Genomic DNA, 27823 nt, shown 5'->3' on the forward strand with positions numbered 1-27823 from the left:
CTGGCTCTGCCCACAGAGACACAGGGCACAGGCCCAAGTCTCTGGGGGCCACCCTGGGCCAGGCAGCCCAAGGCCTGGGAAGCCCCTGAAGCCAGAGGCAGCTCCATGCGCTGCGTCCCTGGGGTCTCCATCACAGTCTCGGGATGCCCCATGCCCCGCTGCAGCTCCCTGCAGTGCTCCAGTGAGGACCGCTGGGACCCGGGCTTCTGCACTCTGCCTCGGGTTCCCTGCCTGCCTGGAGGGAGGCTCGTAATCCCTGGGGCTCATTTCACAGGGATGGCCAACTGGGTTAACTGTCAAAGATGATGATGGATATACACTCTCTGTGTGCCAGGCCCCCCATGAGGTGGCAGGGCATCTACCCAGGAAGTTAAATAACTTAGCCGAGGCAGCAGAGTCCAGGACGCAGCAGATCTGGGGTCCAGACCATGCAGTCTGGGTCCTGAGTGTGTCACTTACACACTGAGCTGCGTGGTTTTTGCCCATCACGAGGCTCCAAGGCTGGATCTGAGACCTATAAAGGGTCAAAAGACAGGCAGAGAGTACGAGCAGCAGAGGAGCAAGGGAAGGCAGAGAGGAAGCCGGGCGTGCTGACAAATGACTGCTACGCATCTCAGGGAAGCATGTGGCAAGGGGCCGGCAGCACCGGCTCCCACACACGGATGGATGCCTGGGACGCACATGTTCACACACATGCACTCACATGCACACTGGGCAGTACCTGTCACGTCCTTTTTGGGAGACTCAGCCCAGCTGGAGAGCCACACTTCCGAGTCCCCGAGAGCAAGCAGCAACAGGAGAGGAGAATCAGAGGAGAGAGAACCGTTAGGCAGGCAGGAGGTCCACCGGGTGAGTGGTGTGAGTGGCTCTGGGCACCAGCAGAGCTGCTAGTGGAAGGTGGGGGAGGGCAGGGGAGTGATTTCCTGGCCCTGGGCGGGCTGCTGGGCGTGGGCTGCAGTGATTGCAGAGGCGCTGGGACACAGCCGGCCTGGCCAGGGATAATGAGGTGCCTGCCGAAATGCAGGCAGCCTTTGGAGCACAGAGAAGCCCACACAGTCCTTGCTTGGAACAGGGCCCGGGGTTACTGCTGCCCTGGAGAAGGCAGGCTGGACTTTCTCTCCGGCCACGTGGGTGGCTGGCCCCACAGGGCTCGGTGGCTCCAAGGATCCTCCCCAGGCCAGCAGGCTCAGCAGCAGAAACCTGGAGCTTCAAACATCAGGGCTGGCGAGCCCAAGGCCAGCCTCCAGCCCTGGGGCACCATACTGCTGGGCCTCCACGTCTTCTCTAGCCCTTGCCCCAGCCCCATGCTCTGAGGGAGAAAGACAGGTCCTGGCGGAATGAGAAGGCACCTCGTTTCAGAGTCTCACACCTCAACGCCAACCCAGAAGGACAGGGACTTTTAGTGACCAGAGGAATGGAGGGCCCTATTCCAGGCTCAGAAGTTATGTCTGATCTGGGTCGCAGTTTCCTTCTCTGTAAAAGGAGGTTAAAGGTTGTCCTCCTGCCAGGAGAGAGAAGCAGTCAAAGCACCTAAAACAACGTATGATCGTGAGATATGGTATAGTAACATCATGGGGCAGAAGGCTCTCAGGCCTCATCAACAGTGTGCACATTTCTAGAGGGTCCGCATGTAATAAACACTGACAGCCCTCTCCTGGGGGGAGGCGGCTCATTTACTCCCCATGACAGCCCCTTGACGTGGGTATGCATTTTTCGCCCCATTTGACAGGCGAGGAATGCGAGTTCAGACAGGGGCAGCAGCCAGCCCAAGTCCCCGCACGCACAGGGTGGCAGAGCCAGAAATGGAGCCTGATCTGGGAACACCCCGGGGGGTGGGGCGGCCTTTCTCTTCTGAACTTCTCATCCTCTCCCAAGGGGCGCAGTGTTGGCTGCAGCAGGGACAACGAGGAGGAAACATTGAGACACAAGTTGAGACGCAAACCCTTGTACAAACACTGAGATAAAAACCCTTGTACCGCCCACCCAGCTCTAGCCGGGACTGCTGCCGGACCCAACGACAGAGGGTAGTCAAAATGAGCAGAGCAGCCAACACTGACACGGCATTTACTGTACACCAAGCATCGTGCTAAGCATGTACGTATAGTAACTCACTTGTTTTTCACAATAAACCTACAACGGTAAGGTATTCCCTCCGTTTTACAGACGAGAAAAATGAACCAGAGAGGTGAAGGAACTTGCCTGAGGTTACACAGCTAACACAGTGTCCATCTCTTGCGGGACGCAGACTGCAGGTGATCAGTTTGCGACTCACCATTTAAAGCACCTAGCTCTCCCCTACCCAGCAAACTGCCTTCCAATGGTAGGCCGGCTCCCCAGTGTCCAGTTCTTGCTGTAAACCAGCAGAGTGGGGCTCCGGTGGAGGGATTTAGCGAGGCCTCTGGAGTCTGTCTGGATTTAGGACCTCTGGAGTCTGACCGTCTGTATCCAAATCCAGGCTCTGCTCCTTTGAGGACGTGACTTAACTTCTCTGAACCTGTTACCTCACTTATAAAAATCCAGATGAAATGATACATTTACCTACTAGGTTGCCGGGAGGATGAACAGAGTACGCAGTAAGTGCTTAGCACAGCGCCTAGTATATAGTCAATGCTCAATGACTGTTAGCCACCATCTCCCATGAGCTTGATTGAATCAGCCAGAAAAATCACATTCCTAGAGCTGCAAGGATGTGAACCAGATGGTGCTCATGCTGGATGCACCAAGGAAATGCTGGTCCTCCGTCAGATGACTCACCAAAGGTAACCCCAGACAGCAGGTCAGTTGGAATGGGTGGCAGAGGGACTCCAGGGGAATGCACCCAGAGACAAACCTTCTGTGGCCAGAGCCTCCCACCAGCCCAGCAGCGGGAAGCCTCCTTAGGCAGAAGGTGCTAGGCTGGCCTGGCTTTCATGCCCCAATGGGGCTGAGACAAGCGAGATGCACCTAGGCCCGCCAAGGCTTTGTGCTGAGTTGGCCAAGTGGGTCTGAGTTCAGAATGTGGGACCCCATTGCTTGCTGCCACATTTTGCTGGGGCTATAGCTTCTTGCTGTTATGTCCCAGGTGCAGCCAAATGGGCTGCCTCCCGGCAAGGCCAGGCCAAGCCCACCCCAGTCCCATCTGGCCCCACCCAGCCTTGTGCCAATCTAGCTAAGAGGTTGCCCACATCTCTCTCCATCTCTGCAGGCTCTGCTATTTTGCACACCTTCCTTTTGGGTTTCTTTTGGGTTCTTCAGAAGATAACCTTTTTGGAAAGTGTGAACCCCTTTTGGAGGGCCAATGGAAATTACTTGGCTTGGACCTGGAGAAGCCAGGAAGACTTGTTTTGATAGAATAGGAGTTGACAAACTTTTTCTGTAAAGGGCCAGAGAGTCAATATTTTAGGCTGTGGGCCACATAGTCGCTTTGGAGACTACTTAACCCTGTGAGCAGGCAGTGTGCCAATGAAACTTTATTTACAAAACCATCTGGTGGGCTGGGTTTGGGCAGTGGTTTGTCAACCCCTAAGCTAGAAGATGAGGGCCATCTGAGAGGGGGAGATGCCCCAAAACCCTAGCAGAGAGAAGTGGGGACCCTCGGCTCACAAAGACTAAATGCTCACAAGGTTTTGGCTGCTAGGAAATTTTTTCAAAAAATCATTCCGAGCCCTGGCTGGTGTGGCTCAGTTGGTTGGGTGTCATCTTGCAAACTGAAAGGTCACAGGTTCAATTCTTGGTCAGAGCACAGGCCTGAGTTGTGGGATTGGCCTCTAACCAGGGTGTGTGCAAAGGGCAACTGATTGCTGTTTCTCTCTCACATCAATGTCTCACTCCCTCTATCCCTCCCTTCCCCTCTCTCTAGAACCTGTAAAAGGGGGAGGGGGGAAGCATCATTTCAAAGGGTCTGATGCCCTTTACTCTTGGGGTTTGGGCATTTGGGCAGACAGTGGGGATGGACAGGAAACTGAGCCCCTACTAAGTGTGCAGCCTGAGCTCATGCCAACCCCTTCTACTCCCCACAAGCAGGCCCCCTCTTCTTGCTCCAAAGGAAAATGGGAAGCAAACCAGAAATGAGCCTGTCTTTTTAAAAGAAAGTCTTCTTAAAACATGATTTATTCCCCAGTCCCCTGGATCCACAGAATTAATCCAGTTCCATGGTTCCCACCCCCAACTCCCCTCTTGGAGTGCCTTCTTCCAACCCACCCGAGCAAGTTGTCTCCCAGGGTGGGAAGGACCCCCTCGGCCTCATTACAGTGAACAGAGAGCCCCTGGCCCACACACCCCAGCCCTCGGCCAGGAGGCAGATGAGGCTGCTGGCTCAGGGCTGGGAAAATGGAAAGACAGAGAGATAGGGTGAAGGAGCAAGAGGCAGGCACAGCCAAATGAGCAGCTGTGACTGACACGAACCAACTGCTTCCTGCCCTCCCCATTGTCTCTACCTCGCTCTCCTCCGGTGACAGAACCCAGGGCCCTCCAGAGCAGTGTCACGGTGCCTGGTGGAAACCCAAGGGCATCAGCCTGCGAAGCTGCACAACCGATTTTGCTGAGAACTAGCTACAGGACGTTAGGCAAGTTGCTGGACTTCTCTAGGACTCAATGTTCACGTCTGTGAAATCGAGCACTTGGGTCCATGGATCACTAGGGTACTTCTGATGTTCAAGACTCTTCCAGCACAAACCTGCTAGTCCCTATAATACAAGTGCATCTCAGCTGAAAAGAATCTTTCCAGAGAAACAGACGGCCTTTCCAGGGAAAACCACTTGAGCACATGCTGAATATATGGGAACTCAAGTGAAAAAAGCAAACAATTCAGGAGGTACAGGGACAGAAAACTGGAGCAAGATTTTTTTTTAATCTTGGTTCTTGCACTTACTCTTCTAGCTCAGATTCTGGGCACTTAGCAAATATCTAAGCCTCTTTTTCTTCTGTAACATGAGGATAAAAACACCTACCTCGTCTTTTGTCGGCTTGTTTTAAGAGTGAAATGGCCTAATGCCTGTGAAAGGTTTCAAAGGGGGACACAGAAGGAGAATGGACGACAGGGGCAGAGCTGGTGACTAAAACAGTGTGTGCCCAGGAGATAGGTGGCGTGGAGACAGGGTCCCTCTGCTGGCCATCCCCCCCCAGTACTTATGTCCCTGCTAAAATCAGTCCTCTCGGCTGCAAGACCTGCAAGAATCTAGGCCCAGAGAAAACCAGACGCCTGCAGGTCCTGGCCAAATACAGCGACCTGAGCACTCTTAGATGCCGAACCTGATTCCTGCCAGGTCCAGGTGATTATGAGAAGTCAAAGGACAAGAACTACAGGTGCCGCTGACATTAAGGCCGCTTCCCCCAAACACACATGCACCCAAGCACCACATTACAAACAAACAAACAAATAAACAAACAAACAAACAAACAAACAAACAAAAAACCCCCAAACCCCTGCATAGTTGAGGCTCTTCTTGGTTCATCATAAGGTTTCTTTTCTCTTTGAGTAACTCCAGACCTGTGAGAATTCGGTTCGATTTACCCAAATCTAGTCTCAAACCGTGTTTCCAGGAATCCTTCCTTCCCTGGTGTAAAGCAAGTTCCATCCATCCAAACTAATAAATCGAGAGTGGGCTGTGCGCCCAGGTGGGAGAGACGGGAGTGAGCACAGCCAACAGCACAGGCTCCTCGGAGAGTGAAAGCAAACCAAGGGCCCAGGGGACCAGGGCAGGGTCACCCTCCTTATCCACTTACACGGCCCCTGCCCTGGGCCCCAGGGAGGGGAGGAGAAGCGGAGGCCCTGCCCCAGGCCCCGAATGGAATGAATACGCACTCACCCCCATCTTGTCCGCGTCCTTCCATTCTCCGAGCATTCCAGACCTCTCCCTCTTTGGGAATTCTTTTGTTTTTACCTCACTGCAGCCTTGAACTGGTTTCTAAAGATCTGCTTAGTCTAGTCTTTTCTCCCTCTTACACAACTCCTCTTTGCATAGGCCTGCGTTTGAGGTTTCCTACAGATGCCACATGTTTCTTTTCCTTTTTGAGTAGGCCACCAGGAAACTCAGCCACAGCTTTCAGGCCATCAGCGAATTAGGGCTGACAGCTGCTCACCCTGTGATTTCAAGGTACTAATAGGAGGAGCTCCTACTCCACTGAGCACATCCCTCGCTGTCCAGGGGTGTCCAACCCATGGCCCGTGGGCCATATGCGGCCCAGGATGGCTATGAATGCAGCCCAACAAAAAATCGTAAATTTACTTAAAACCTTTTTTTGGCTTATCAGTTTTTGTTAGTGATTGTGTATTTAATGTGTAAGCCAAGACAACTCTCCTTCCAGTGTGGCCCAGAGACACTGAAAGGTTGGACACCCCTGCAGTATAGGGACCATACTGCCATAGGCACACAGTAGCGGAAACCTTTACAGCCGCCCCGCCAGGCTAGAAGTCCAGTAGTTTGGCTTGCATGATATATTCACTTTGGGGGGCCTGAAATAGGTCATATCATGCTCAGAGCAGCAGGAAAAGAGACAGAACAGTAAAAGTGATATGAATGCCATCCAGAGAAAGGACGGCCCCAGGATTAAAATAGCTAAGAAAGCAAGAAAGCAAGCAAGCAACCGTCCAAACATGACTTGCAACCAAAAGTCACATGGAGAGAAGCCGGGAAGTCTGGAAGGGCGGGAGCTGCTGCTCACACGGCCAATGCGACGGAGCCTGCTCCAGGGTGAGCAGCAGCCTCCAGCTTGTCATGATCACTTCCGGCATGAAAAAGCCTTGGCCTTGGACTGGGCGGGTGAGGGGTTAATGCTGCCACAGAGGCAGCTCAGAGCCCTGGCTCTGCCTCCCCAGGCGGGACTTGCTTCAGGGGGGCGTGATCTGGGCAGTCCCACTGGGTCCCACTCTCACTTCGTTTAATGTCCTTACGTCCCCCATTTGAAATCTTTAATAATTTATGAACAAGATGCTCCATAAATAACATAGCTGGTGCTGCACAAGGGCTCTCGGTCACAGAATTCTGAGCCATCGGGATGGAAGGGCTGAGGAAGAAATTTAGTGGGGTTGGAATGTCCGGTGGGTATCATCTTAAAGACAGAAGGCAATCCTAACTGGGAAGACAGGCCATCACTTGTCTCTAGGTCTCCTCCTTCCCTAACATCTCTGGCTTCTCGGCTGTAACCCAAAGGCTGGAAGAAGCACGTGGGGCCTCAGGGCCAGAGAGGGAGAGAAATTTGCCTAAGATCACACAGCAAGTGAGTGGCAGGGCTGGGGCTCAAACAATTATACCTGTTCCCACTTTCTTAACACTCATGCTGGGCACTGTGCCAAACGCTTTATGAGTTCTATCTAATTTAACCCTTACAACAATCTGCATTTTACAGATGCAGAACGTGGGATCCAGAAAAGTTAAGGTTGTTCCCAAGGTCCCACAGCAAGGAAGGGATGGGCCAGGCTTGGGCCTAGGCAGGCTGGCTGGGAACTGGGAACAAAGGGGCCTAAAACAGGGAACTGTTCTCCGGATCCTCCCTGGCCATTGGCCAAGGGAGGCTCATTTATTTCTGCTCGGCTTCTCTTTGTAAATGCAGCCATATTCCTATTCATTTTGCCCTCAGTGAGAAGGGGCCTGCCTCCCTCCCCAGGAGCGGCCTTTCCCAGAATCCAGAGTCCGTGTGAGGGCAGCCCAACCTGGGGTAGGAATGCACCGCTGACCCTCCGGCCGCTCAGCTATGCAGTCAGAGAACAGTCAGTCTCCCCCGCTCAGGTGGAGAACGGGCGGGGTGGGGGCTGGGCTGGGCCTGGAGCCATCCCACAGTCCCTTAGGGACTAAGTCCGGAGGCGCCAGCCTAGGCCAGGGCCGGGGCCAGCAGGGACGGCCAGCCTAAGTGCAGCGGGCAGAGTGGCCAAGGAAGCCTGGGGGGCGCTGCAGCTGCCTGAAGGGCTCTACATTGGCAAGGAGTGGCAGGCAGGTCTGCCATCCTCCCTCCACCAGCTGAAACGACCCGAAGCCTCCTGGTTAAAGACAGGTGCTGTGGCTAATCCGAGGCGCCGCGGGTGGACAGAGGGGTGCTGGGTGGGGAGGCAGGCGGGGTTCTGAGCTTCCACTCCCAGCAGCTGCTGCCTGACCCCACAGCAGCCCTTTGGGTTGCAGCCTCCCCCTCAGTTCTCAGGTTCTCCCCTCTCCTCATGCTGGGGCGTTGGTATGCAAAGAGGAGACAAACTCAACTCTGTTCAGAGTTCCAGGATCCCAGCCACTTCCTTCCCTGGAGTGGTCTGCCTTGGTGGTCCTCCCCCACTCACTGGGACAGCCCCCAGCCAAAGCCCAAGGCTGAGGGGATGAGGCAGCAGCAGGAACAGGCCAGCGAAGCAGGATGGAGTGAGAGCAGCTGCTGCCTCCAGGCCCCCAGCTCTGCAGTCTGTCTTCCTCTCTGGCTGTCTCCACAAGAGCCGTGAGTGAGCAATGGAGTCAAGAGCAATGGACTCAGGACCTGACATTGTCCGCCCAGGGCTACAGCAAGCAGAACTTGCATTGCATTCTCAAGACTGGACTCTTGCTATCAGGCTATCAATACACCAACTGCTAACTATTTAATGAGCATCTACCACATGCGCAGCTTGAGGCCCCCTGCTATGACCAACTGACTGGCCACTGTCTGTCTCCAAGCTCTGGGGACAGGGCACAGGTGTTCATGATCACACAAACACCATTCCCAGGTGTTCCCGTCTGCGTCAGGAGTCATGTAGGTTTGGGGAAGCAGCCTGACCCCCTCATCCACCTTCCTGGCACTACTGGGGCTGCGATTCCTTGAGGCTGGAGTCGGGTGGGGGACGCAACAGGGCTGAGTCCTGCAGGCCTCACCTCTGGAACCTCTGGAACCGGGCCCTGACTTGGGGGCAGGGCACATAATGCTTCAGCTGACACTTGGCCAAACACTGCCATCACCTGCAGCCGAACGGGGGTAGGAATGAAGGCCAGAGTTGAGGATGACCCACTTTTCAAGTTTCGCCAGCCTCCCCCCCGTCTTGCCCTGGGCAGGATCTCTGTATTGTTCACAGTCTGTCAGCTGGCTCCAGAACGTTTGGTTAGGACTATAGTCCTAGCAAGTGTCTGGCACATAGGAGGTGCTTAATCAAAATCTGTTGAGTCTCTCCAACCAGATCTTAAGTCCCTTCAGAGTCTTCACCCTGTCAGCATCCTCATAGCACCTGAACACAGTAGGTGGTACCCAATAAATCCTCCAATTTATTGGCCAATGGAAGTGGCTGACGGGAGGAGGCACATTCACCGTGCTCAGTCCCAAGGGTTTCATGTGGACACTGAGGCCCGGCTTGCCCCGCTGCCCTTGGGTGTTCTTCACACCAGGGCTCCGCACTCTCTCTAGTCCAGGTTTTGCCTGTTAAGCCACATACGGGCTAGGGTAGACCCTGAGCCTGGCTCATGCAGCCGAGTGGCTCACGGGCAGGCCCCCGAGCCCGGCAGAACATCCTGGAAGACTGCTGGCTTCCAGCACCTGCTGTAAAGCCCGTCAAAGAGACTTAAAAAAAGTTATCCATAACCAGTACGGTCTATGGCAAGATGGATGTAGCCAGGCATCCCTGGGCTTCTCCTCGCCCCCATCCCTCTCCTGCTCTGCGAGGGCCAGGACCAATCCCCCGAGCCCTCAGATGCCACGTAAACACAGCAGTGTAAGCGCGTGTGTGTGTGTGTGTGTGTGAGTGCACCCCCCGCCCCCAGCCGCCCCAATGCTTGGGAAATCCCCACATCTGGCTTTCATGTGACCGAGCCATGCCCAGAAGGCCACAGCTGGGAGGGCCTGGAGGACAGGGAGGGTCAGGAGTGTGTGAGCTCCCCGGAGAACATAGAGTTAACCCTTAGGCACACAGCTCAGGCCTCTAGCTGATGCAGAGCTTCCACCTGGAGAAGAGCCAGAAAGAAGACCCAGGGCTCAGAGGGTCCTGTCCTGACCCGCTCAACAAGTGGGAAGGGTGGGGCCACTTCTCTGGGTCCCCCTGGACTTCTGTGATATGAAAGGGCTGTTCTTTCTGTGTTACTTCCGGTCGGTCATCCACCCCTGAAGAGACCCACTGGATGGAGATCCCTCCTTCATTGAGACCAGTTATTAGTCAGATAGTGAATGAGCACCTCCTAGTGCCAGGCACTTGGCTGGGGGCCCATGGCCCTGCAGCCGTTAAGTCAGGGCATGCCCTCCTTTCACAGGCCAGGACCTGCCTCCCCCAGGAGGCCTCTGATGATAAGGAAAGGGTCTTGGGGCAAGTTCTCTCCAGCCCAGGCACATATATTCATCTTATGCTTAGAACTTTTAGAGCTTCAACAACTTCGGTGGAGGAGTGGTCTTCTGCAACAGTATCTCTGAAATAGCACCCTGGGCCGGTGCTCCAGGATGTGGAGGACAGGCCTCAGCCTGGTTTAGGAGACGTGGCACGTTGGGACAACTAATGCTGAGAGTGACCAGCTGCCCTCTGCACGCTGCTCTCCCTCTTCTCCAGGCTGACTCATTTAAAAACCTCTGCGAATCAGGGGTGGAAGCCTCACTTAACACTCCTAGGCCGGTCTGTACACCTCCCTCTCCACCCCACCCTCATCACAGCTCTTGGGCATCATATCAAAACTGTTGTTTACTTTTCTACCTCCTGGGCCCGACCGACAGTCCTGAAGATGAGGGCCTCCCCGGATCCATCACAGTGTCCCTGAGCTCCACCTGCAGGGCCTGGTGCAGAGGAAGTGCTCAGATGCTCACCGGACAGGTCTACACAACAGCCATGGCAGAGCAGTGAGGTCAGCGACAGGTCTGGCAGGAAGCGAAGCCAGTGCCCATTCAGAAGCTTGTTTCCTATCAACTCGGCCCTCAGTGCTTCCCTCCTGGCTCTAGGAGAGCTGCTCCTGGTGTTGACTGAGCCATGGGCTTAGAGCAGAGAGAGCAACTGAGGTCATCGAAGAAGTCAGGGACAGGGCCCTCTTACTCACAACCCTGTGATCAAGTGCAGATGACATCCAATGGAGGTACTCTTGGAGCCACTAGGCTCCAGGGAGGAAGAGTGGCCTGGCAGGGGGCTGACAGACCCGAAGACAAAACTGGGACAAGGGGTGTTAAAATATGCAAGGCTTCCTTGGGGGGCCATTGCCAATGTACAAAGAGAGTCTTGGTTTGGCCTCTTGTCACTAGCCTGTCATCACAGCTTTATAAGGACCTCACCCTCTGCCAGGAACAGTTATGCACCCAACCCTGACCCAGATCCAACAATCCGGGGCCTAAGATGCTCTAGGGCTGCACAGGGGAGACCTGGGATAATGGGGGAGGCAGCCCCCAGACACCTGCGGGGGCTCCTACGACACCACACCTGTGAGCCAGGGGCAGCTTTGGGGAAGGAGCACAGAGGTGGTGTCTCTTCCTTCTGGGCGCAGGGAGGCGAAAGAGCTGGCTGACATGGTCCAGTTTTCTTGGTGTAAGACTCCAGGTCTAACATTAACAAAATACATCTTTGTACCAGCTGCCGGGGTCACATGTGGCAACAACAAGATCCAGGGGGCAAGACAGAAGGAGTCGGAGAAAACCACTTTTCCCTGCAAACATCTATGTTTTACTGAAACTTTGGAAAATTTTTCTTTGCCTTCACGTTTCAGAACTGACCAATTATAAAAACGCCACAAGCCAACTAAGTTACACACGCCACATTTCTATTTCTAAACAAAGTAACTTTAGATCAGAAAAAGGTGCTAAAACAATAAGTAATGCACATTTCCCCAAATCTTTGTTTTTCCATTGGCTTTGTCATTACTGGAAATGTTGCCTCCTTTGTCACATGTCTACAAACCAAAAGCTGAAGTGAGAAACAAGTTATTTTCTGGCTGAGGGCCGTAGTGGGAAGGACTTCTTTGCTGGACCACAATGTGGGTGCCTCCTCTCCCAAGAAGAAAACCTTATGAAATAAAAGGCAGATGGAGTCTCGTCACTGCCTCTTGATGAGGCGAAAGGGAGGCCAGTGGCTGGGGAGGCCCCTTCGACAGCCATTCTCCAGGGCCCCAAATGCTGGGCCAGTGCTCTCTGTCCTCTGACTGGTCCCCCTTTCCCATGCTCGTCCAGCCCCCCAACTTGGGAGACAACCAAATGCATCTGCAAGGAGCAGTCCCATCTAGTCACTGTCCGTCACCAGGACTCTGGTCCTTCTGCCGCCTCACTGCCCATCCTTCCTGAACACCACCATCACCCCACATGGATGACCCATCCAAAATTCAACCCGGGCTTGATCTAAGAGTCCCTGGGGAGCCCGTTAAAATGCTATTTCCTGGCACTGCCCCAGTGATGCCGATTCTGCAGGTCTGGGCAGGGGCTGGGATCCTGTACGTCAACAAGTAGAGCAGGATCCGGAAGGTCACCTTCAAGCTTTGCACGTGCTGATCCCTCCCAGACCACCTGCCCATTTTCCCAGAAGGAGAAACTGGGGCAGAGAGAAACCATGCAGGGCTGGGGGAATGAAGGCTACCAGCTAGCTGCCCCCGTCCTGAGAGCCAGCCCCTTGCCCACCCCTGCTTTGTGGGCCCAGGCCAGCAGAGCGGAGGGGCCGTGCTGCAATGGCCGTGGAGATTGAGCCATAGACACGCACACATGAGCAGCACGTTCCCTTTCTCCATCGCATCATGGCCACGTGGGCTGGCAGTGGAGCTGCCCAATCAATCAGCCTCCTTTCATTTCCAATTAGCGGGCTTTGAACTGCAGGGGTGACATCAGGCCGAGGACCTGGAGCCATGAAAATTAAGCATTGTTTTAAAACACCAGCCCGGGTGAGCTGTGCCAAAGACGATGCCTTCAGGAGACACGTCCGCTTTTGGAATTGGCTGCTGGACGGTGCCAGGAATGTCCTGGCCATGTTTGCGAAGCAGCCGGGCCTTCCTCACTGCGGATGGGTGGCTCAGGCAGATGAGAGAGCCTTGGAAATTGCTTTGAAGAGTCTTGCTGATACATTCTCCAAGACTTCCTTTCCAAACTCATCTTCCGCCCCTCCTTCCCTAGCCCTTCTCTCCTACCGGGCTGGACACCTCTCCTTCCCTCAATTTCTCAAACTCACTCCAGCCTCCAAGTCCTTGCTCATGTCCGGCCTCCCAACCAGAGGGACCTGCCCACCTCTCTGCTCATCTCGGTCCCTTCCATCCTCCAGGATGCACCTTCGGCCTCTTGCACCTTGGCTAGCCCACCTTTTATGTGACTCTCACAGCTTGAGGATCACAGCCTATCCTGCCTTGTATTTTTTTTTATTGTATTTATTGATTTGGCAGGGGGCGACACATCAATTTGTTGTTCCACTTATGCATTCACAGGTTGATTCTTGTATGTGCCCTGATCGGGGATCCATCCTACAACCTTGGCCTACAGGGACGATGCTCTAGCCAACTGAGCTACCCAGCCAGCGCTCATCCTGTCTTGTGTTAATGAATCTCTGACAATGCCCTGCTTTCTCAGCTGAGCTGTGAGTTCCAAAAGGCCAGAGACCAGCAAGGCTTAAGAATAAAAGCCTGAGGGAACTGTGTACTCTGGAGGGGAGGGAAGGCTGCTGCCGTCTGCTTTGTCTCTGTCCGGCTGCTCTGTCTCTGTCCGTTTCCCTCTGTGGCTGGTAAGTAGAGCAGGCCTGGGGCGAGCAAAGCTGGCTCCGCTCTCTGTCCTACTAGGGCATCATTGTCGGGGAAGAGGAAGCACTGGCGGTCTTACGGAGCTGTTTTCTTAGCTGTACAGTTGCGCTCCTCACACCTCTGCCTTGTTCCAGGGCTTGTGGGAATGTAGCAAGCAGGATCCAGGTTCTGCCCACCCCTCACCTTAGGCAGGCAGCAGCCCCTCTCTTAGTTGCTTCATTTATAAAAAGAGGAGGCAAACTAACTTGTGTGGGTGGGTTTTGCTTTAAGAAAATTCATTTCAGCCCTGGCTGGTGTAGCTCAGTGGACTGGGCGCTGGCTTGTGAACCAAAAGGTCATGGTTTGATTCTCAGTCAGGGCATGTGCCGGGGTCACGGGCCAGGTCCTCAGTTAGGGGTATGAAAGAGGCAACCAATAGCACATCAATGTTTCTCTCCCTCTTTTTCTTCCTCCCTTGCCCTCTCTCTGAATATAAAATAAATTAAATATTTTTAAAAACCAAAAAACAAAAGAAAATTCATTTCATTTGGAACTAAATGCATACAAAGAGAAATCAAGGGAATTTTAGTCACACTCTGCAAAGGGAACCCTTTATCCAGTTAGAAATCCCTTGTGACCAGGGGTTCCTTCTAAAACCTCAGCAGGCTCTTCTTGGGCCAGGCCCCTCCCCCCAGGAACTGCCTGCTCGAGTTCTTCAGAGCCCAAGTCCTGGTCACCTGTGGATCCTATGGGCCTTGGCTCAGAAAGGAACAGACTTCAGCAGAAAAGAGGTTTGGATCAGAAGGACCAGGTTTGGATCCCCTGCTTACTTGGTGAAGTGACCTTGGGCAAGTTCTTTAACTTTCCTTTCTGGGTCTATAAAATGAGGGACAAGACCCCCTGCCGGGGCTGTTGTGCGGCTGGCTGGCCACTGTGAGACAGTGCATACCCCGCCTTCCCCCGTCTGATCAAGGAGGGCAAATGCCAGGGCCAGGGGTCCTTCCTGGTTGAAGGTGGGTTACCTCAGGTGCTGCCTCCTGCTTGCAATTAAAGTAGTTTAACCCTAAGAGGGTGTTCGCTGTGCCAGGCAGTGCTGCAGTTAACGCTTTAGATGTGTTAGCTTGTGTCCTAGCCTCAAACAGCCCGATGAGGTGCTACTGTTATCTCCTTTCACAGACAAGGCAACTGAGGCGTGGGCAAGTTAAGGACTGGCCCGGGACCACACAGCTGGCATGAAACTAAGTATGCTGGCTCCAAGTCCGTGTTCTTAATTCTACAGAAAACTTGGCTAGGTCCCATCTCCTCTGGGAACTGGCCCAAGGCTCACAGAATGGAAATCAATGCTTCAAGTGGGTCTCTTTACTCTTATATCAAAAGTAAGACCAAATTCTCCCCTCCTTTCAGAACCCACGAGTAATTAAAGCAATGGCAACTACTGTTATCAGGAGCTTGCTCCGTGCCAGGCCCTCTGTTAATGCAATCCTTACATTTAATCAAGGAAGGCACAATTTTTACCCCCATTTTCCATATGGGGGCATGAAGGTCAGAGGTTAAGTTGCCAGGTACAGAGCAAACGTGTGGCAGAGAAGGAGTTCAAACCCTGTCTCTCTGATGCCAAAACCTAAACTCTCACCTACAAGCAAAACGTGCTTCTCCTTGATGTAACTACAGTAACACTGATCTCATTAACTCTGTCCAATAATAATAATGCAAATTTTATGATCACTAAAATGGAAACGGGCCCGAGCTCACCAAATTTTCCAAAGAAAAGTATAAAGTAAACAGGGTTTCTTGAGAAACATCAACACTTGCCCAAGAGAACAAACTTGCAACACTCTTGAGCCACCTTATTTGCATTTAAACCAGGGGCAGCTTTACAGACTCCTGGGTGGGATGGAGCACCCTCAGGCTGGCAACAATCCCAGCGCCAGGTCGATTCCACAGGATTCTGTGGCCTCCTGCGCCCACTAGTGGCACAACTCAGAACTCCCCATCCATGGGCTCTTGAGAAGGCAGCGTCCTAGTACTGAGAGCACCATTCCATCTTTTCAGGTCTGCAGAGAAGCCCCTGCTCAGGGAAGCCCGCTCCAGCCTCTTCTGGGCTCCTGATGCAGTGCTCACCTTGGGGAAGCCAGTCACGGCCCAGGTCCCTCCTACTACCAGACACAAGCCCTCTAATAGCATCACCTCCTTGAACCCCCTGCATCTTCCTGCAAGTACCTGCTCTGATAACAGCTGCATTTCATGCATCAACTTGGCTAGGCTACAGCCCCCAGTTATTCAATCACACACTAACCTAGGTATTGCTGGGGAAGATACTTTGCAGATGTGATCAAGTCCCTAATTAGTTTCTTTCTGTGAGATTATCTAGATATTGCAGGAGGGGAGGCAGGAGGGCTGAGTCAATCAGCTGAAAGGCCTTAAGGGCAAAGCTGAGGTTTCACTGAAGAAGAAATTTCATCACTGACCACAACCCCCAGCCTGCCCTTGAATTTCAGACTTGCCTGGGCAGTCCCACGCAATCAAGTAAATCAAATCCTTGCGAGAAATCTCTTAATACATATATACTATATTTGTCGTGTATAATGCACACTTTTTTGCCCCAATTTTTGAGGTAAAAATAAGGATGCACATTATAAATGGGAATTAGCACTAACGCACGTGGCGTGCATTATACACGACAAAACAGGGGTAGTTCCTACAGGTGAGGTCACAGAGCCCAGGGGAAAGGAAGTGCCCAAGGTCACATGAGGAGCAACACGTGGGACTAAGAATGGAAGCCCAGATAAACTCCCCCGCACAGCCCACACCCAGGCAGCAAAGCACAGCCCCTCCGCTGCTGCTGCTGCTGCTGCTGCTGCTGCTGCTGGCGGCAGCTGGCGGCGTCCTCCTCTCTCCTCTGTCTCCCTGCCTTGTCGCTCTCCATTCACCAGTCAGAAAAAATGCTTCCACAATCTAAGTTAGCTCATGGCCCCCTCTCTTCAGGACCCTTCAGTGGCTCTTCATGTCACGGTGAAAGCTAAACATCCTTAAAATGGCCTGCAAGGCCCTGCAGGGTCTGTGCTGCTCCCCCCAGCCCCACATTCACCTCTGCTCTCACCTCCTACCACTTTGCCGGCCCCCCCTTTCCCACCCCAGCCACAAGCCGCCCCCGCCCCAGCCCTGTCCAGAGCAGGCCAGCGTTCTCCCTCCCCAGGGCCTTTGCACTCACTGCGCCCTTGGCCTGGGCTGCTCTCTTCCTCCGGTAACCGTGTTGCAACCTCTGTCTCATATACATTCCTGTAAATACAGTTCCTCACCCACGGCAGACTGCAAACTCCTCAAAGGCAGAAAGACATTGCTGTAACCTCAACAGCTGGCACAGCATCTGGCATACAGCTGGTGCTCAATAAGATCAGCTGAAGTTTCAGCTCCGAAGCTTCATCTCCGAAGAAGCCACATTCAGTCCTTCTGTCCCCAACCAGGAAAACTCTTCCTCTTCCCGTGTAACATTGCTGATTTCAGGGCGCGGCGATTTCCTTCCTGAGCTGCAGGCTGAATGCATCCTCCCATCCACCCATCCATTCAACAAGCACAAGGCGGGAGCGGCGCACTTGCTACCCGTGTGAGGCCTGCAGCGAGGTCTTCCCTCTCAAGGTGGTGGGACACAGACAACAAAGAAAATTCAGGAGATGAGAGTGTGGTCAGTGATGTGCACAGAAGTAAGGTGAGTTGAGGGGGCAGCTAGACAGTGGAGGATGGGGACAGCCTCTCTGAGGTGACAATTAAGCAGAATCTGAGGAAGGAACCAGCCAGGCGGGAACGCCATTACAGGCAGAGGGAACAGCAAGTGCAAGACTGTGTGGAGAGAGTGAACTTGATGCGCTTAAGGCGTGGCTGAGCGGAGTGCTGGGGTGGGCGTGCGGCAGGGGAGCGGCAGAGGGAGGGTAGGAGCCCCGGGGGCAGGACGGCAGGTGGGTGCCGAAGCCCAGGGACTCGGAGGCTGTGATAAGGAGTTTCTTTTGGTTGGGCTGGGAAGGGCTTTGGGGGAAATTTAAGCAGAAAAACCTCATTATTTGATGTGTTTCGAAGTGCTCACTCTATGGAGCACTTCTCCATAGACGTACCGAAGTATGAAGAAGCAGGGGTGGAAGCAGAGAGGCCAAGGGGGGAGCTAGGCAAAGCTGAGGGGTGCTTTCCTACAAGGGGTGGGGGTGGGAGAAGAGGGAGGATCTGGGGAGAAAGGGAGGAGCCAAGGGGGACTGCCAGATGCTGGGCTTGAGCAACAGGGCAGAAGGTGGGATGGGAGAGATGCGGGAAGGAGCAGAAGTTTGAGGCTAAGTGTTTCAAGGCCACGGGTCCCATCTTGTCCATGAGGCTGTACAGTACCTGAGAACTTTCTCCCTACTGACTCCAGCCTCCCCAGGCCTGGCTTCAGGTCTTGGCTCTGTGCTCAGTAACAGGTCCCTCCCAGAGAGCTGCCACGGAGGAGCTGGGGCTTTGGGAACTGCAGTGGAGACGTCGTGATCAGGGAACAGCATCCATTGTCTCCATGCAAATGTCCCAGAGAAATTACGGGAGCTTCACCACCGAGCAGGGTGGAACCCAAAACTTGGACTCGGATCCTCACTTTGCCGCAGACCTCGGGCAGCCATCCCTTCAAAGCCTCAGTTTCTGATTTGCAAAATGGGAATCCCACCCACCATGTACCATGGCTCTGAGCAGCAAATGAGGAAACATATGTAACGTTGCCAGCACACAGTAAACGTTCATTAAATAACAGCAGTCGCTAGCTGGCTCTTTGGGAGAGCTTTCCAGCTTTCAGGCAGTGTTGTAAGCATGCTGTATATGTTAGTTTATCTAATCTGCATGATAAGCATATGAGGTATGTAGTAGGGTTCTCCAGAGAAATAGAAACACAATCATACATATATATTTGTGGAGGCATGCTGAGCCCAACATCTGATGCGGTAAGCTGACAGGCTAAAGATTCAGGGGAGAGTTGCTCCTTGTTCCGTTAAGGCCTTCAATTAATCAGGTGAGGCCAACCCATCTCACAGAGGATTCTAGAAGGTTAGAAGGTAATCTTCTTTACTCAAAGTCCACTCACTTAAGAGCTATTCTCATCCTGGCTGGTGTGGCTCAGTTGGTTGGGTGTCTGTCCAGCAAACCAAACAGTCACAGGTTCTGTTCCTGGTCAGGGCACATGCCTGGGATGAGGGTCTGGTCCCAGTCAGGGCGTGTGCGAAAGGCAACCTGTTGATGTTTCTTTCTCACATCAATCTTTCTCTCTTTCCCTTCCCCTATCTCTAAATTCTCTCTCCCTTCCTTCCTCTCTCTCAAAGCAATGGATGTCCTCAGGTGAGGATAAAAAATTTTTTTAAGAAGCTGATCTCATTCTAAACCCACCTTCATAGAAACATTCAGAATAACACTTGGCCAAATACCTGGGCACCATGGCCCAGCTAAGTTGATACATAAAATTAACCATTACAATGTGTATGAATAATATCCCCCAACTTACAGATGACAGAACAGGCACAGAGGGGCTAAAAAACCCGCCCACGGTCTCAGAGGAGGAAAGCCAAGCTCTCAACTCCCGCTGTCTGGCTCCAGAGCTGGCATTTTAACCACGACACTAAGTGGCCATTATCATAAGCACACCAATTAAATTCCTCCATCCATCCTTTCCTGGCCTGAGAGTGGAACATAGAGAAATGCGGGGGGGGGGGGGGGGGTTCCCCTGGGTGGGGCCCCGCATTGCTTAAGAAGCAGCACAGAACCCAAGCTTTGGAGACTGGGAGTGGGGGAACCTGAGGGGCTACCTGTTCCAGTCCTTGACTTTACAGAGGGAAACTGAGGCCCAGAATTGAGAAGGGACTCGCCCAAGGTCTCATGGCTTCAGAAAGTGATGATGATGATGATAAACCAATTCTTCCATAGTAGTTACTCTGTGCTGTACATGACGTTGATATTATCATCTTTGTTTTAGAGGAAATGAGGAAACGGAAGCAGAGGCTATGGCACTTGCCTAAGGTCACACAAGCATCTGAGCCCAGGCTCAGCCAGTAGGTGACATTTATGAGGCCCCCAGCAAGAGTCTCCTGGGGAGGGGGCTGTGACAGAACACAGTCCCAGGTTTGCAACTCCCTCCCACTTCTCCCCCTGGGGCTCTGACTGCAGGTGACAGTTGAGGCGATGCTGTGACCTCAGGTTCCTACGGCGGCTCACCCTCCTGGTCACGGAGGAAGGGCCTTCTGCGCCCGTGGGTGGGCACGCCAGAGTCCCCCCGGCCAGCTGACAGAGCCGCGCACACACATCTCACCCCCGCAGTCATGCGCCCCCCAAGCAGGGCCTCAAACACGTGAACAGACTCCAGCCCACAGCCAGGTGGATCCTCGCACGCTGGCCCGCATGCCCAGCATCTGTGCACCCACACGGGGAACTGCAGCCTCACATCGCACAACTGGATAGACCTACTCTGACCCACGTACACACATGGCCTCCAATACATCTGCCAGGACACAACTTCCCACATCCCAATACACGTATAAGCAAATACTTGGACACATAAAACGTATGAACCCATACTCAGACACACACTGTGCAGTCACCCCAACCCCCCCCCCCCCAGTCACATCCCATCCATCACACGCAGACACACACACCTCTCCTGATCCGCAGACCAGGGCACTTGGACACAGATACCTCCCCACAGGAGCCATTAGGTGAGCCACGTGTTTATACACATTTCCCACATCCTCAAGGGCCAGACCCCACCCCCATGGCTGCTCACCCCCATAAATAGAGGCAGCACACACACGCCAACACGGATCGCTCCAGTCCGCCCACCCCCCATCTGTACACAGAGCCCTAACTCCTGCGGACCATCCTCCCCCTCCCCATCAACGACACCCCGCCCACACCCAGGCATTTGCCTAGCACAGCCCCCCCACCCGCAGCGAGCCCTTCCCTGGCCCCAGCTGACAGCGCCGGGCCGCCAGCCCCTACCGAGCGGCTGCAGGGCTGGCTCCGCCTCTCTCCCTGGCTCCACCCGCTTCGCAAACTCTGGGTGAGCCCTGGCACCTGTCAGGCCGAGGCCGGGCGGTGCGTCCCCCACCCGCGATGCTGCCACCACGCAGGCAGAGCTCCTCCCCCGCAGCCAGGAGAACGCGCTCAGCTGGATGGGGGGGGGGGGGTCTGCGCTGCAGCCGTTAAAAACTCAAGTCACTCAAGTACGACCCCCTTTCCAGTCCTGGATGTCACCTTCCCTCCGCGAAAACCCTGCGTCTCTATTAACCCTCCCAGCACCTCCGCATCACGGGAAGGGCCCAAGGAAAAGTGGGCACCGCAGCCCAGGAGAGGAGGAGAAGGATCGGCTGCCAACGTGGTGGGGGGTTAGGCCCTTCAAGAGACACCCCCACAATCCCCATGCACCCACCCTCATTGCCCGCAGGGGACAGCCAGGGACTCAGTGGGCGCTGAAAGCGCAAGTACCAGAGATCATAGGGGCATGAAGGGAGTGCCCCAGACCCGCAGGACCGCGGGGCAGGCGGCTAGGGACCCCTCCTCCCAAGAAAGTCTTCCGCAGGGTCAGAGGGGCGGGAGGGGAAAACGTCCGGGGGCTCCCTTACCTGATTTCCTCTTGGAACTGCCATAGTCCCTGAAAAAGAAGCAACAACAGATAGACATGGTTAGGGCTGAGCTGGGCAGGGCGGGGAAGCGGCTGCGGGGCTGCGGCTGCAGGGCGCCCACGAGCGGGCTGCGGTGGGTCCTCTGCGCCGCTGCTCATGTGATCCCCGCTGCCGGCGAGCCGCGCGCTCTGCAGCCGCACGCACTGCGTGCAGCGCTGCCCGCGGGTCCCCTGCCAGCCCGGCCTCCGGGCACGATTCGCCCATCCCGCCCCGCCCCGCCCCGCCAGCACCCCCAACCCCGCCTAGCCCCGCCCCAGCCTGGCCCCGCAGGAGAGGCTCCATGGGACACTGTGCCCTTTCCTAGGCACCTTCCCCCATCCTCGGCGGATGCGGGAGGACAAGGCAGGTACCCGCGCACAGGGAAACTGAGGCTCTGGAGGGTGATGGCTAGAGCTCAGGCCCTGCCCACCCTGGAAGCCCGCTCCCCACCCCTGCAGGGCTTCTTCTCCCAGTTCTTGGCATCACTAGCTCATGCCCACTCAACCTTTAAGTCACAACTGGAGTATTACCTCCTTAACGTATCTTTCTCAGCATTCTTCCCCTCTCCAAATTGGCCTCCAAGTAATGAAACATTTGTGTGACCGCTTGATTAGAGCCTGCCCCTGCCCTAGCCCCAAGCTCCCTGCTGGGAACTGCCCAGCTGGGAACTAGCCCAGCCTCAGGGTCAGGGTGTTTCCCGAATCCTGCCTCCAGGTAGCCTCCCCGTACCCTCCGTGCTTGCTCCTCCCACCCCTTCTTATTCATAATCCTCAGGGAAGTCTCACATGCCCCTAAAGTGCTGGAGGTTCTGTTCAAGGGCTCAGGAGCTGGCTGGGGATCTTTCTGGAGACTAGGGGAAATGCCTTTCATTCCCCCTGGGAATCGAAGAAAATGCCCATCCCGGACTTTGGTCAATGTTAACAGGCCAGCTGGGTGGGCCTGCGGCAAAGAGGGCGCTCATGCAGAAAGGCACAGCAGGTTCACAAAGGTGTCAGCCTCGTGGAGACTCCCCAGGATTCCAATTCCGGAAGTCTGGGGAGGGGGTCGTCTGGGCCTTGGAACTGTGGGTATGCTCCGAGGTAATTCGCCCACACAGCGAAGGGCGCGGCGCTGCGCCTCTTCTAGAGCCCTATGTGTCCTGAAGTGTGGGCTCAGAACTCAGTGAATCAGAACACCAGTGTCGGGGCCCAGAACCTGCATTTCTGATACCATCCCCCTACCCCGGTCTTCTGTGTGAGAACTCCCTTCTAATTCCAAATTCCATGCTTCTTTCAATCCTCACAGCCACATCAAGGGGAAGGTCCTATTGCCTCCATTTTACAGATGAGGGAACAGAAGTTCAGCCACTGCCCAAGGTCACCAGACCTGGGGAAGGGCAGTGGTCCACAAGCCCCCCAGCAGGAACGAAAACTGCAGGGTGGAAGGGGTGGAGGAAGATCTGTGGAATCTGCTCCCACATGCCCCTCCCCCCACCTGGCAGTTCATCTCCTTGGGGCCGAGGGGAGACTGGGAGAGACTGTGTCCTGGAGGGCCTGGCTGTGCCCGCTGAAGCTCAATGGTGGGGAGAATTCCTAGCGAGGAAGTGGAGAGCATAGTATGGTGGCTGTGTCCTGCCCAGCAGACTTGCCACTCCCAAGGAGAGAATTCATTTCTCAGGCCCTTTTGCTGAGTGAGGCCCAGGGAAGGGCAGAAAGGGGATGGCAATGGAGAGCTGCCCCTCGCGGTTCCCCCTCCCCATGTTCCCACTAGTCCTGCAGGAGATGCCCTCTGGGCCTGGGATCCCAATGGCCCACTGACCGTCCACTGGCTGCCAGCGGTCCAGATGGGCAACTTCCTCACGGTGACGGCCACCTTCTCCGTTTGTGCAGCTGCGAGCTACCCAGGATTTTCTCGGAGCCTGTCTGGGGGCGGGGCCTGCAGGCAGGTCATTAACCGGTGACAGGGAGCATCCTGAGGCTCTGGAGGGGGTGGGAGGGGGATGTAATCCACAGGAGCTTAGTGCTTCTGCTGCACCAGGACCAGGTTAGTGACTTTCAACTTGGTCCTTCACAATGGGATCCTCTCGGCAGCTGGTCACAAATTCAGGTGTGGGGCCGCACCGCACCCTGTCTGCATCTCCAACAAGCCCCCACTGGGTTAGGAGGCTGGGCCAGCGTTGGCTGAGAATCCGGGACCCACACAGTTCCTGCCCCCTTTGCTACAATCCTGACATGTAAACAAAAGTGGTACCACAGGGCGCTCCAGTCCTCGCACCATGGTCTCCATCAGACCCCAGCCACCGCTAAGAAACATTTATGCTTGATAAGAACAATGTACTTGCAATGTCAAACCAGCTTCCAGTCGAATCCCCTGGCCGGCCTGTCCTTCAACCAGATCGGAGCCCTTCCCACCCAAGACTGGTAGACCGCTGCAGGGAGTGTGGTCCCTCATTTTGCAGGCGATGAGAGCAAAACTTAGACAAGCTAGATAACTTGTTCAACGCCTAAGAGTGAGCAGGTGGGGTTAGGATTGTGCACTGAGAACCTGGGCCTTGCTCTGGCGCAGGGGTGGGGGGCAGTTCAAGGCAAATCCCCAAATACTGCCAACCCCTGGAGCCCGGGGCGGTGGGGGGCACAGGCCCTGGGGCCTCGGAGGAGCCCAGGGAGTTGGCGCAGTGGAGGGGGTCCTGGCAGAGGGATGGAGGACATGACAAGCACAGGAACACTTCCTTCCCAGCCGCTGGCCTCCAGCCTCTGAGCAGTTTCTGGGTGGGCACCTGTAGTCAAGCCCTTCCGCATTTTTAGCTGCTGAGCAGGCTGAGAAGTGGCTTAGGTATCCAGTGGCTGGGACTCGCCATGCCTCTCAATCCCGGGCACAGGGGGAAAGGGCAGGGCTCCCCACTGCCGGCACGCCTACCTCCCACTGCCCTGCGCAGGACCGCAATCCCTCTGTCCGGGTGCAGTTCCTGGGCAAATCAAGATTGCCCTCACTTCCCCTCCTTGTTCCAGTTCTTGCCCTGAGCTGACAGCCCCCACCTACTGATGAGTCTGCTTGGGGGAGGTCACAGTCTAGCCTGCTTCCGACCTGCTGCTGAATCACTATTGCCCAGGGAGCCATGGGGGCGGTGGGGCGGGGGGGCGGCCGGAGGTGAGGGCCAGCGTCTCCCTCTAGTGCTGCCAGAAGCTAATGTAATTGAAAAGGTCTCCCAGCCTGTGTCCTCACTGTGTCCTCATACCAGGCTACTTGGCTTTCTCTGCAACTGGTCCAGAGGTGACAAAGGCCACAGGTTCAGTGATCAACCAACCCATGCAAACCAGGACATGGGACTTTCAGGGCTCAAACTGGAAAAGTCACAGATAAACTGGGACAGCTGGTCACCCCGTGGTCCACAGGTCTGGCCTGGTGGGAAAAGATGGGAAGACTTTCTCCTACCCAGCACCACCCCTCCCCCATTTAAACAGGGAATGCCTGAGGCCTCCCTCTATCCCACATGATACAAACAGCTCATGTTTCACTGGATGAGGCTCTGAATGAAGTTCATAGGGCAGGTTCTGGGAGCAGATAGACTCCAGGTCAGTTCTCTGCTATTTGCTACCTGGGTGGTCATCTTGAGCTACCTCACCTCTTGAACCTCTATATCTCTACCTGTAGAATGAGGATAATAGCCACACCAACACCTTAGGATTTGGAGAGGAAGAAACGTACAGTGTACACAAAAGCGCTCACATACTGTCCAGCACAGAAAATGCTGTATAACTTGTCTTTGCTATTATTCTCTCACAGCTGGACCTGACCCCACCTTAGTTGCCACCCAAATGGCAAAGGCCTGCAAAGCCCCCAAAACAAAAGAAAGTGGCTTCTTCTAAAGGACCTCGCCATGATACTGGCAGCACAGTGCCCAACAGGAACAATTCCAGCCTCATTTTCAGCATTTTGGGCTTTCACAGACACCAAAACGACCTGGGTTTCTGTCCAAGCCAGCCCACTCAGGAAACGCCTGTTTCTACACATTGCATGCTTGATCCGAGCTCCTCTGGCAATGATCCTATTTTCAAGGTGCCACTGACCCGCAGGAATTGGCTGCTCTGGACTCATCGACTGGGATGCCTTTAACCTCCCAAGGAACAGCCAACTCTCACAGACCTAAACCAAGAGATGCAAAGGGCGCTGCATTTTCATACTAATGGCACCCAGAGAGTCAGCTTTCCTTTTCTTCTTCTTGTCCCCCGCTTTCATTTCTCTTGGTGAGACAGGCTGTGTCCCTGCCCTGGACAGCCTACAGAATGGGCTGGTGTTGGAGGAAGCAAAGACGGAGAGGCTGGAAGGAGGGAGCAGGAAAGGCATTTAACAATTCGTGTGCGTTAGCCATCTGTTTTTGTGCATGCCTCCCACTTGGCACCCTCCCTTGAAATTTCCCGGCAGGCACCTGACCTCAGTGCTCTGCAGCAGGCAGGGGTGGTGGTAATCCATTTTACGGATGAGGAGACTGAGGCCTTGAGGTGTAAGTGGCTTGCCCGGGCTCATGAAGCTACACAGACAGTCTTGACCCAGAGCGCTCCCTGAACTGAGGCTCCCAGGGATGGGGCTGCAAGATGAGGACCCACGAGCCGCGGAAAGGAGGCCACCATCCTGCCGGTCGGAGTCCACGGAGTGAGAGGCAAAGCCAGAAAGAGCCACTGAGGCAAGAGAGAAAGCAGGAAAGGAAGCCCCGTCTGACTGGGCCAGCTCTGGGGAAGGACACTGAGCCCTGCCCGGTGGAATTCTGAGCGCTCCGGGCCTTGGCCTCCGCTGCCTGCCGCCCCCTCCCATTCCCGCTCCCATCAGCGAGTGTCCTGGCAGAAGAGGACAAGCTCCCAGGCCGCTGTTCTCACCCTTCTGTCTGCTGGCTGACATTGGCTGCCGGGCCCAGGACGCCTGTCTGCAGGGCCTGCTGCCGCTGCGACCTGCTTGAGAGGCTGGCTGGTTTGCCAGGTGGCTCTGGGTGACCTTGACAGCCAAGTGGTCTTGGGGACATGAGAGGCACCTAGAATGTGGGGGCTGGGGGAGTTGTTATGCCACCCTGGCCGGGGACTGACATGGAGCCCTGAGGTAGGCAATGGTGGCTCTGACTGCTGTTATCAACCAAGAAGCGCTTTTTCAGCTCCTGCAGGTCTATGCAGGCACAGGGGAAAGAGAGGACATGCTTCTGGCCTGCAAGTGTGGGGTGAAGAGGAAGAAACAAAGCTGCCCAGCACGATGAGAAATGGTACATTCTGAGACATTCCAAGAGGCACTGGAGTGGTTGCACTCCACATGCGGAGAAAAGACAGGACCTCCAAGGCAGCTCCCGGGAGGAGGGGGTCTTTTCTTAAGCCTTGAAGGATGGGGTGGGGGTCCATGGAGAGGGTAAAGAGAGGAAGGCTCTTGCAGCAGGAACAAGCAGCCCCGCCCTGAGGGTGGGCAGCCAGGGAAGGGGCAGGATGGGGTCAGGGAGGGAGGGTCTTCGGTGTCCGGCTGTGAAATCCAGAAGTTTCAGAATCGGGAGTAACGTCTGGGTGCAGTGAAGGAAGCTATTTGTTAAGAGGCAGCTACACAGCTCGGGGGCAGGGCGGGAGAGGGGTTGTGACAAGTCTGGGGATGAGGTCACCAGCCCCGGGGCCTGGCTCTGGCTCTGGCTCTGCCCCTCAGTGGTTGGTGGATCTGCGCAACCCGCTGCAGACGACAGGCTGTCACCCATCAGTGAGTTCTGAAATCATCGCAGTGTATCCTGACAAGCATTTAAAGAAAGAATAGGCCAAATGATCAACTCACCCAGAGTAAGGTCAAATAATTGTTTTTTGCAAAACTTCTGTTTCAGGTATCTACCTACCTACTTGTCTATCTGTCTGTCTGTCTCTGTTGGGTTATGATGTGAAATTTCTTACTGTGGCAAAAATATTTCAAAAACACTCACAAATTCCCGCAGCCTCAGTTCTTCCCTCCCAGCAGGAGGCTGCACTGCGAAGCCTCCCGGGCATCTAAGTTCTGTGAAGCCAGCACAGTGGGACAGTGTGTGGTCCAGCAGCCGGGCGAGCGGGGCCTGGGCCCAGGGGCTCCCGGGCAGCTGAGGTCTGGAGAATGTTGGGGCATTTTTCCACCCTGCATAGCCCCTAGCTAGGTTTTTGTTCTGACTTTTGAGAGCCTTTGCATAGAATAATCTCGAGGGGCAGCAACCTCTAGGGAAGATGGGGGTGGGGGGCATGAACGCTGTTCTTTGCCCCCATTTGCGCCCTGATCTACACTGTGGCACTGAGGGCCCTTGTGTCCGACAAGAATCCGTCCTTTCTCCTCAGGGGCTGTGTTTTCCAGGGTTCTGAGAATAGGCCCCATTGTGACCATGCGGACAGTCCAGAGAGGCCGGAATTCCTGCCCCGGGTGAAAAAGCTGAAATGCTGGGGACGGAAGGGGTCTCGTGTACCCCCAGGCAGGGTCCAGAGGCTGATGCTATGGCTGTCGCAGACCCCAGGCATTGTGCTTATCTCCCGATTGTCCCACAGGGTCTCCGCCATTGCCCCATCCCTGGCAACAGGACAAAGCACTGTCTGTCTGTCCATCGCCTCTAACTTGCCTCACCACTCAGGGCAAAGGCCCTGAGCGGGTCTCTAGCCC

General features: G+C 54.8%; 1 protein-coding gene across 2 annotated transcripts in view; it reads right to left on the minus strand.

Moving 5' to 3' along the window:
* SH3PXD2A (SH3 and PX domains 2A) overlaps positions 1-27823 on the minus strand; it is a 217733-nt gene that overhangs the window by 56747 nt on the left and 133163 nt on the right. Inside the window, exons 6-7 of one of the 2 annotated variants that reach the window (XM_054581458.1) lie at positions 21179-21207; positions 722-766 (exon numbers count right to left, since the gene is read on the minus strand). In XM_054581458.1, the coding sequence (XP_054437433.1) occupies positions 722-766; positions 21179-21207 (74 nt within the window). The remainder of the gene's footprint in view (positions 1-721; positions 767-21178; positions 21208-27823) is intronic. The other variant, XM_054581459.1, reaches the window with a different exon arrangement.

Source organism: Pteronotus mesoamericanus, unplaced genomic scaffold (assembly GCF_021234165.1).
Source record: "Pteronotus mesoamericanus isolate MK-2021 breed Mesoamerican mustached bat unplaced genomic scaffold, CSHL_Meso_final contig_657, whole genome shotgun sequence".
NCBI classification, from domain to species: Eukaryota; Metazoa; Chordata; class Mammalia; order Chiroptera; family Mormoopidae; genus Pteronotus; species Pteronotus mesoamericanus.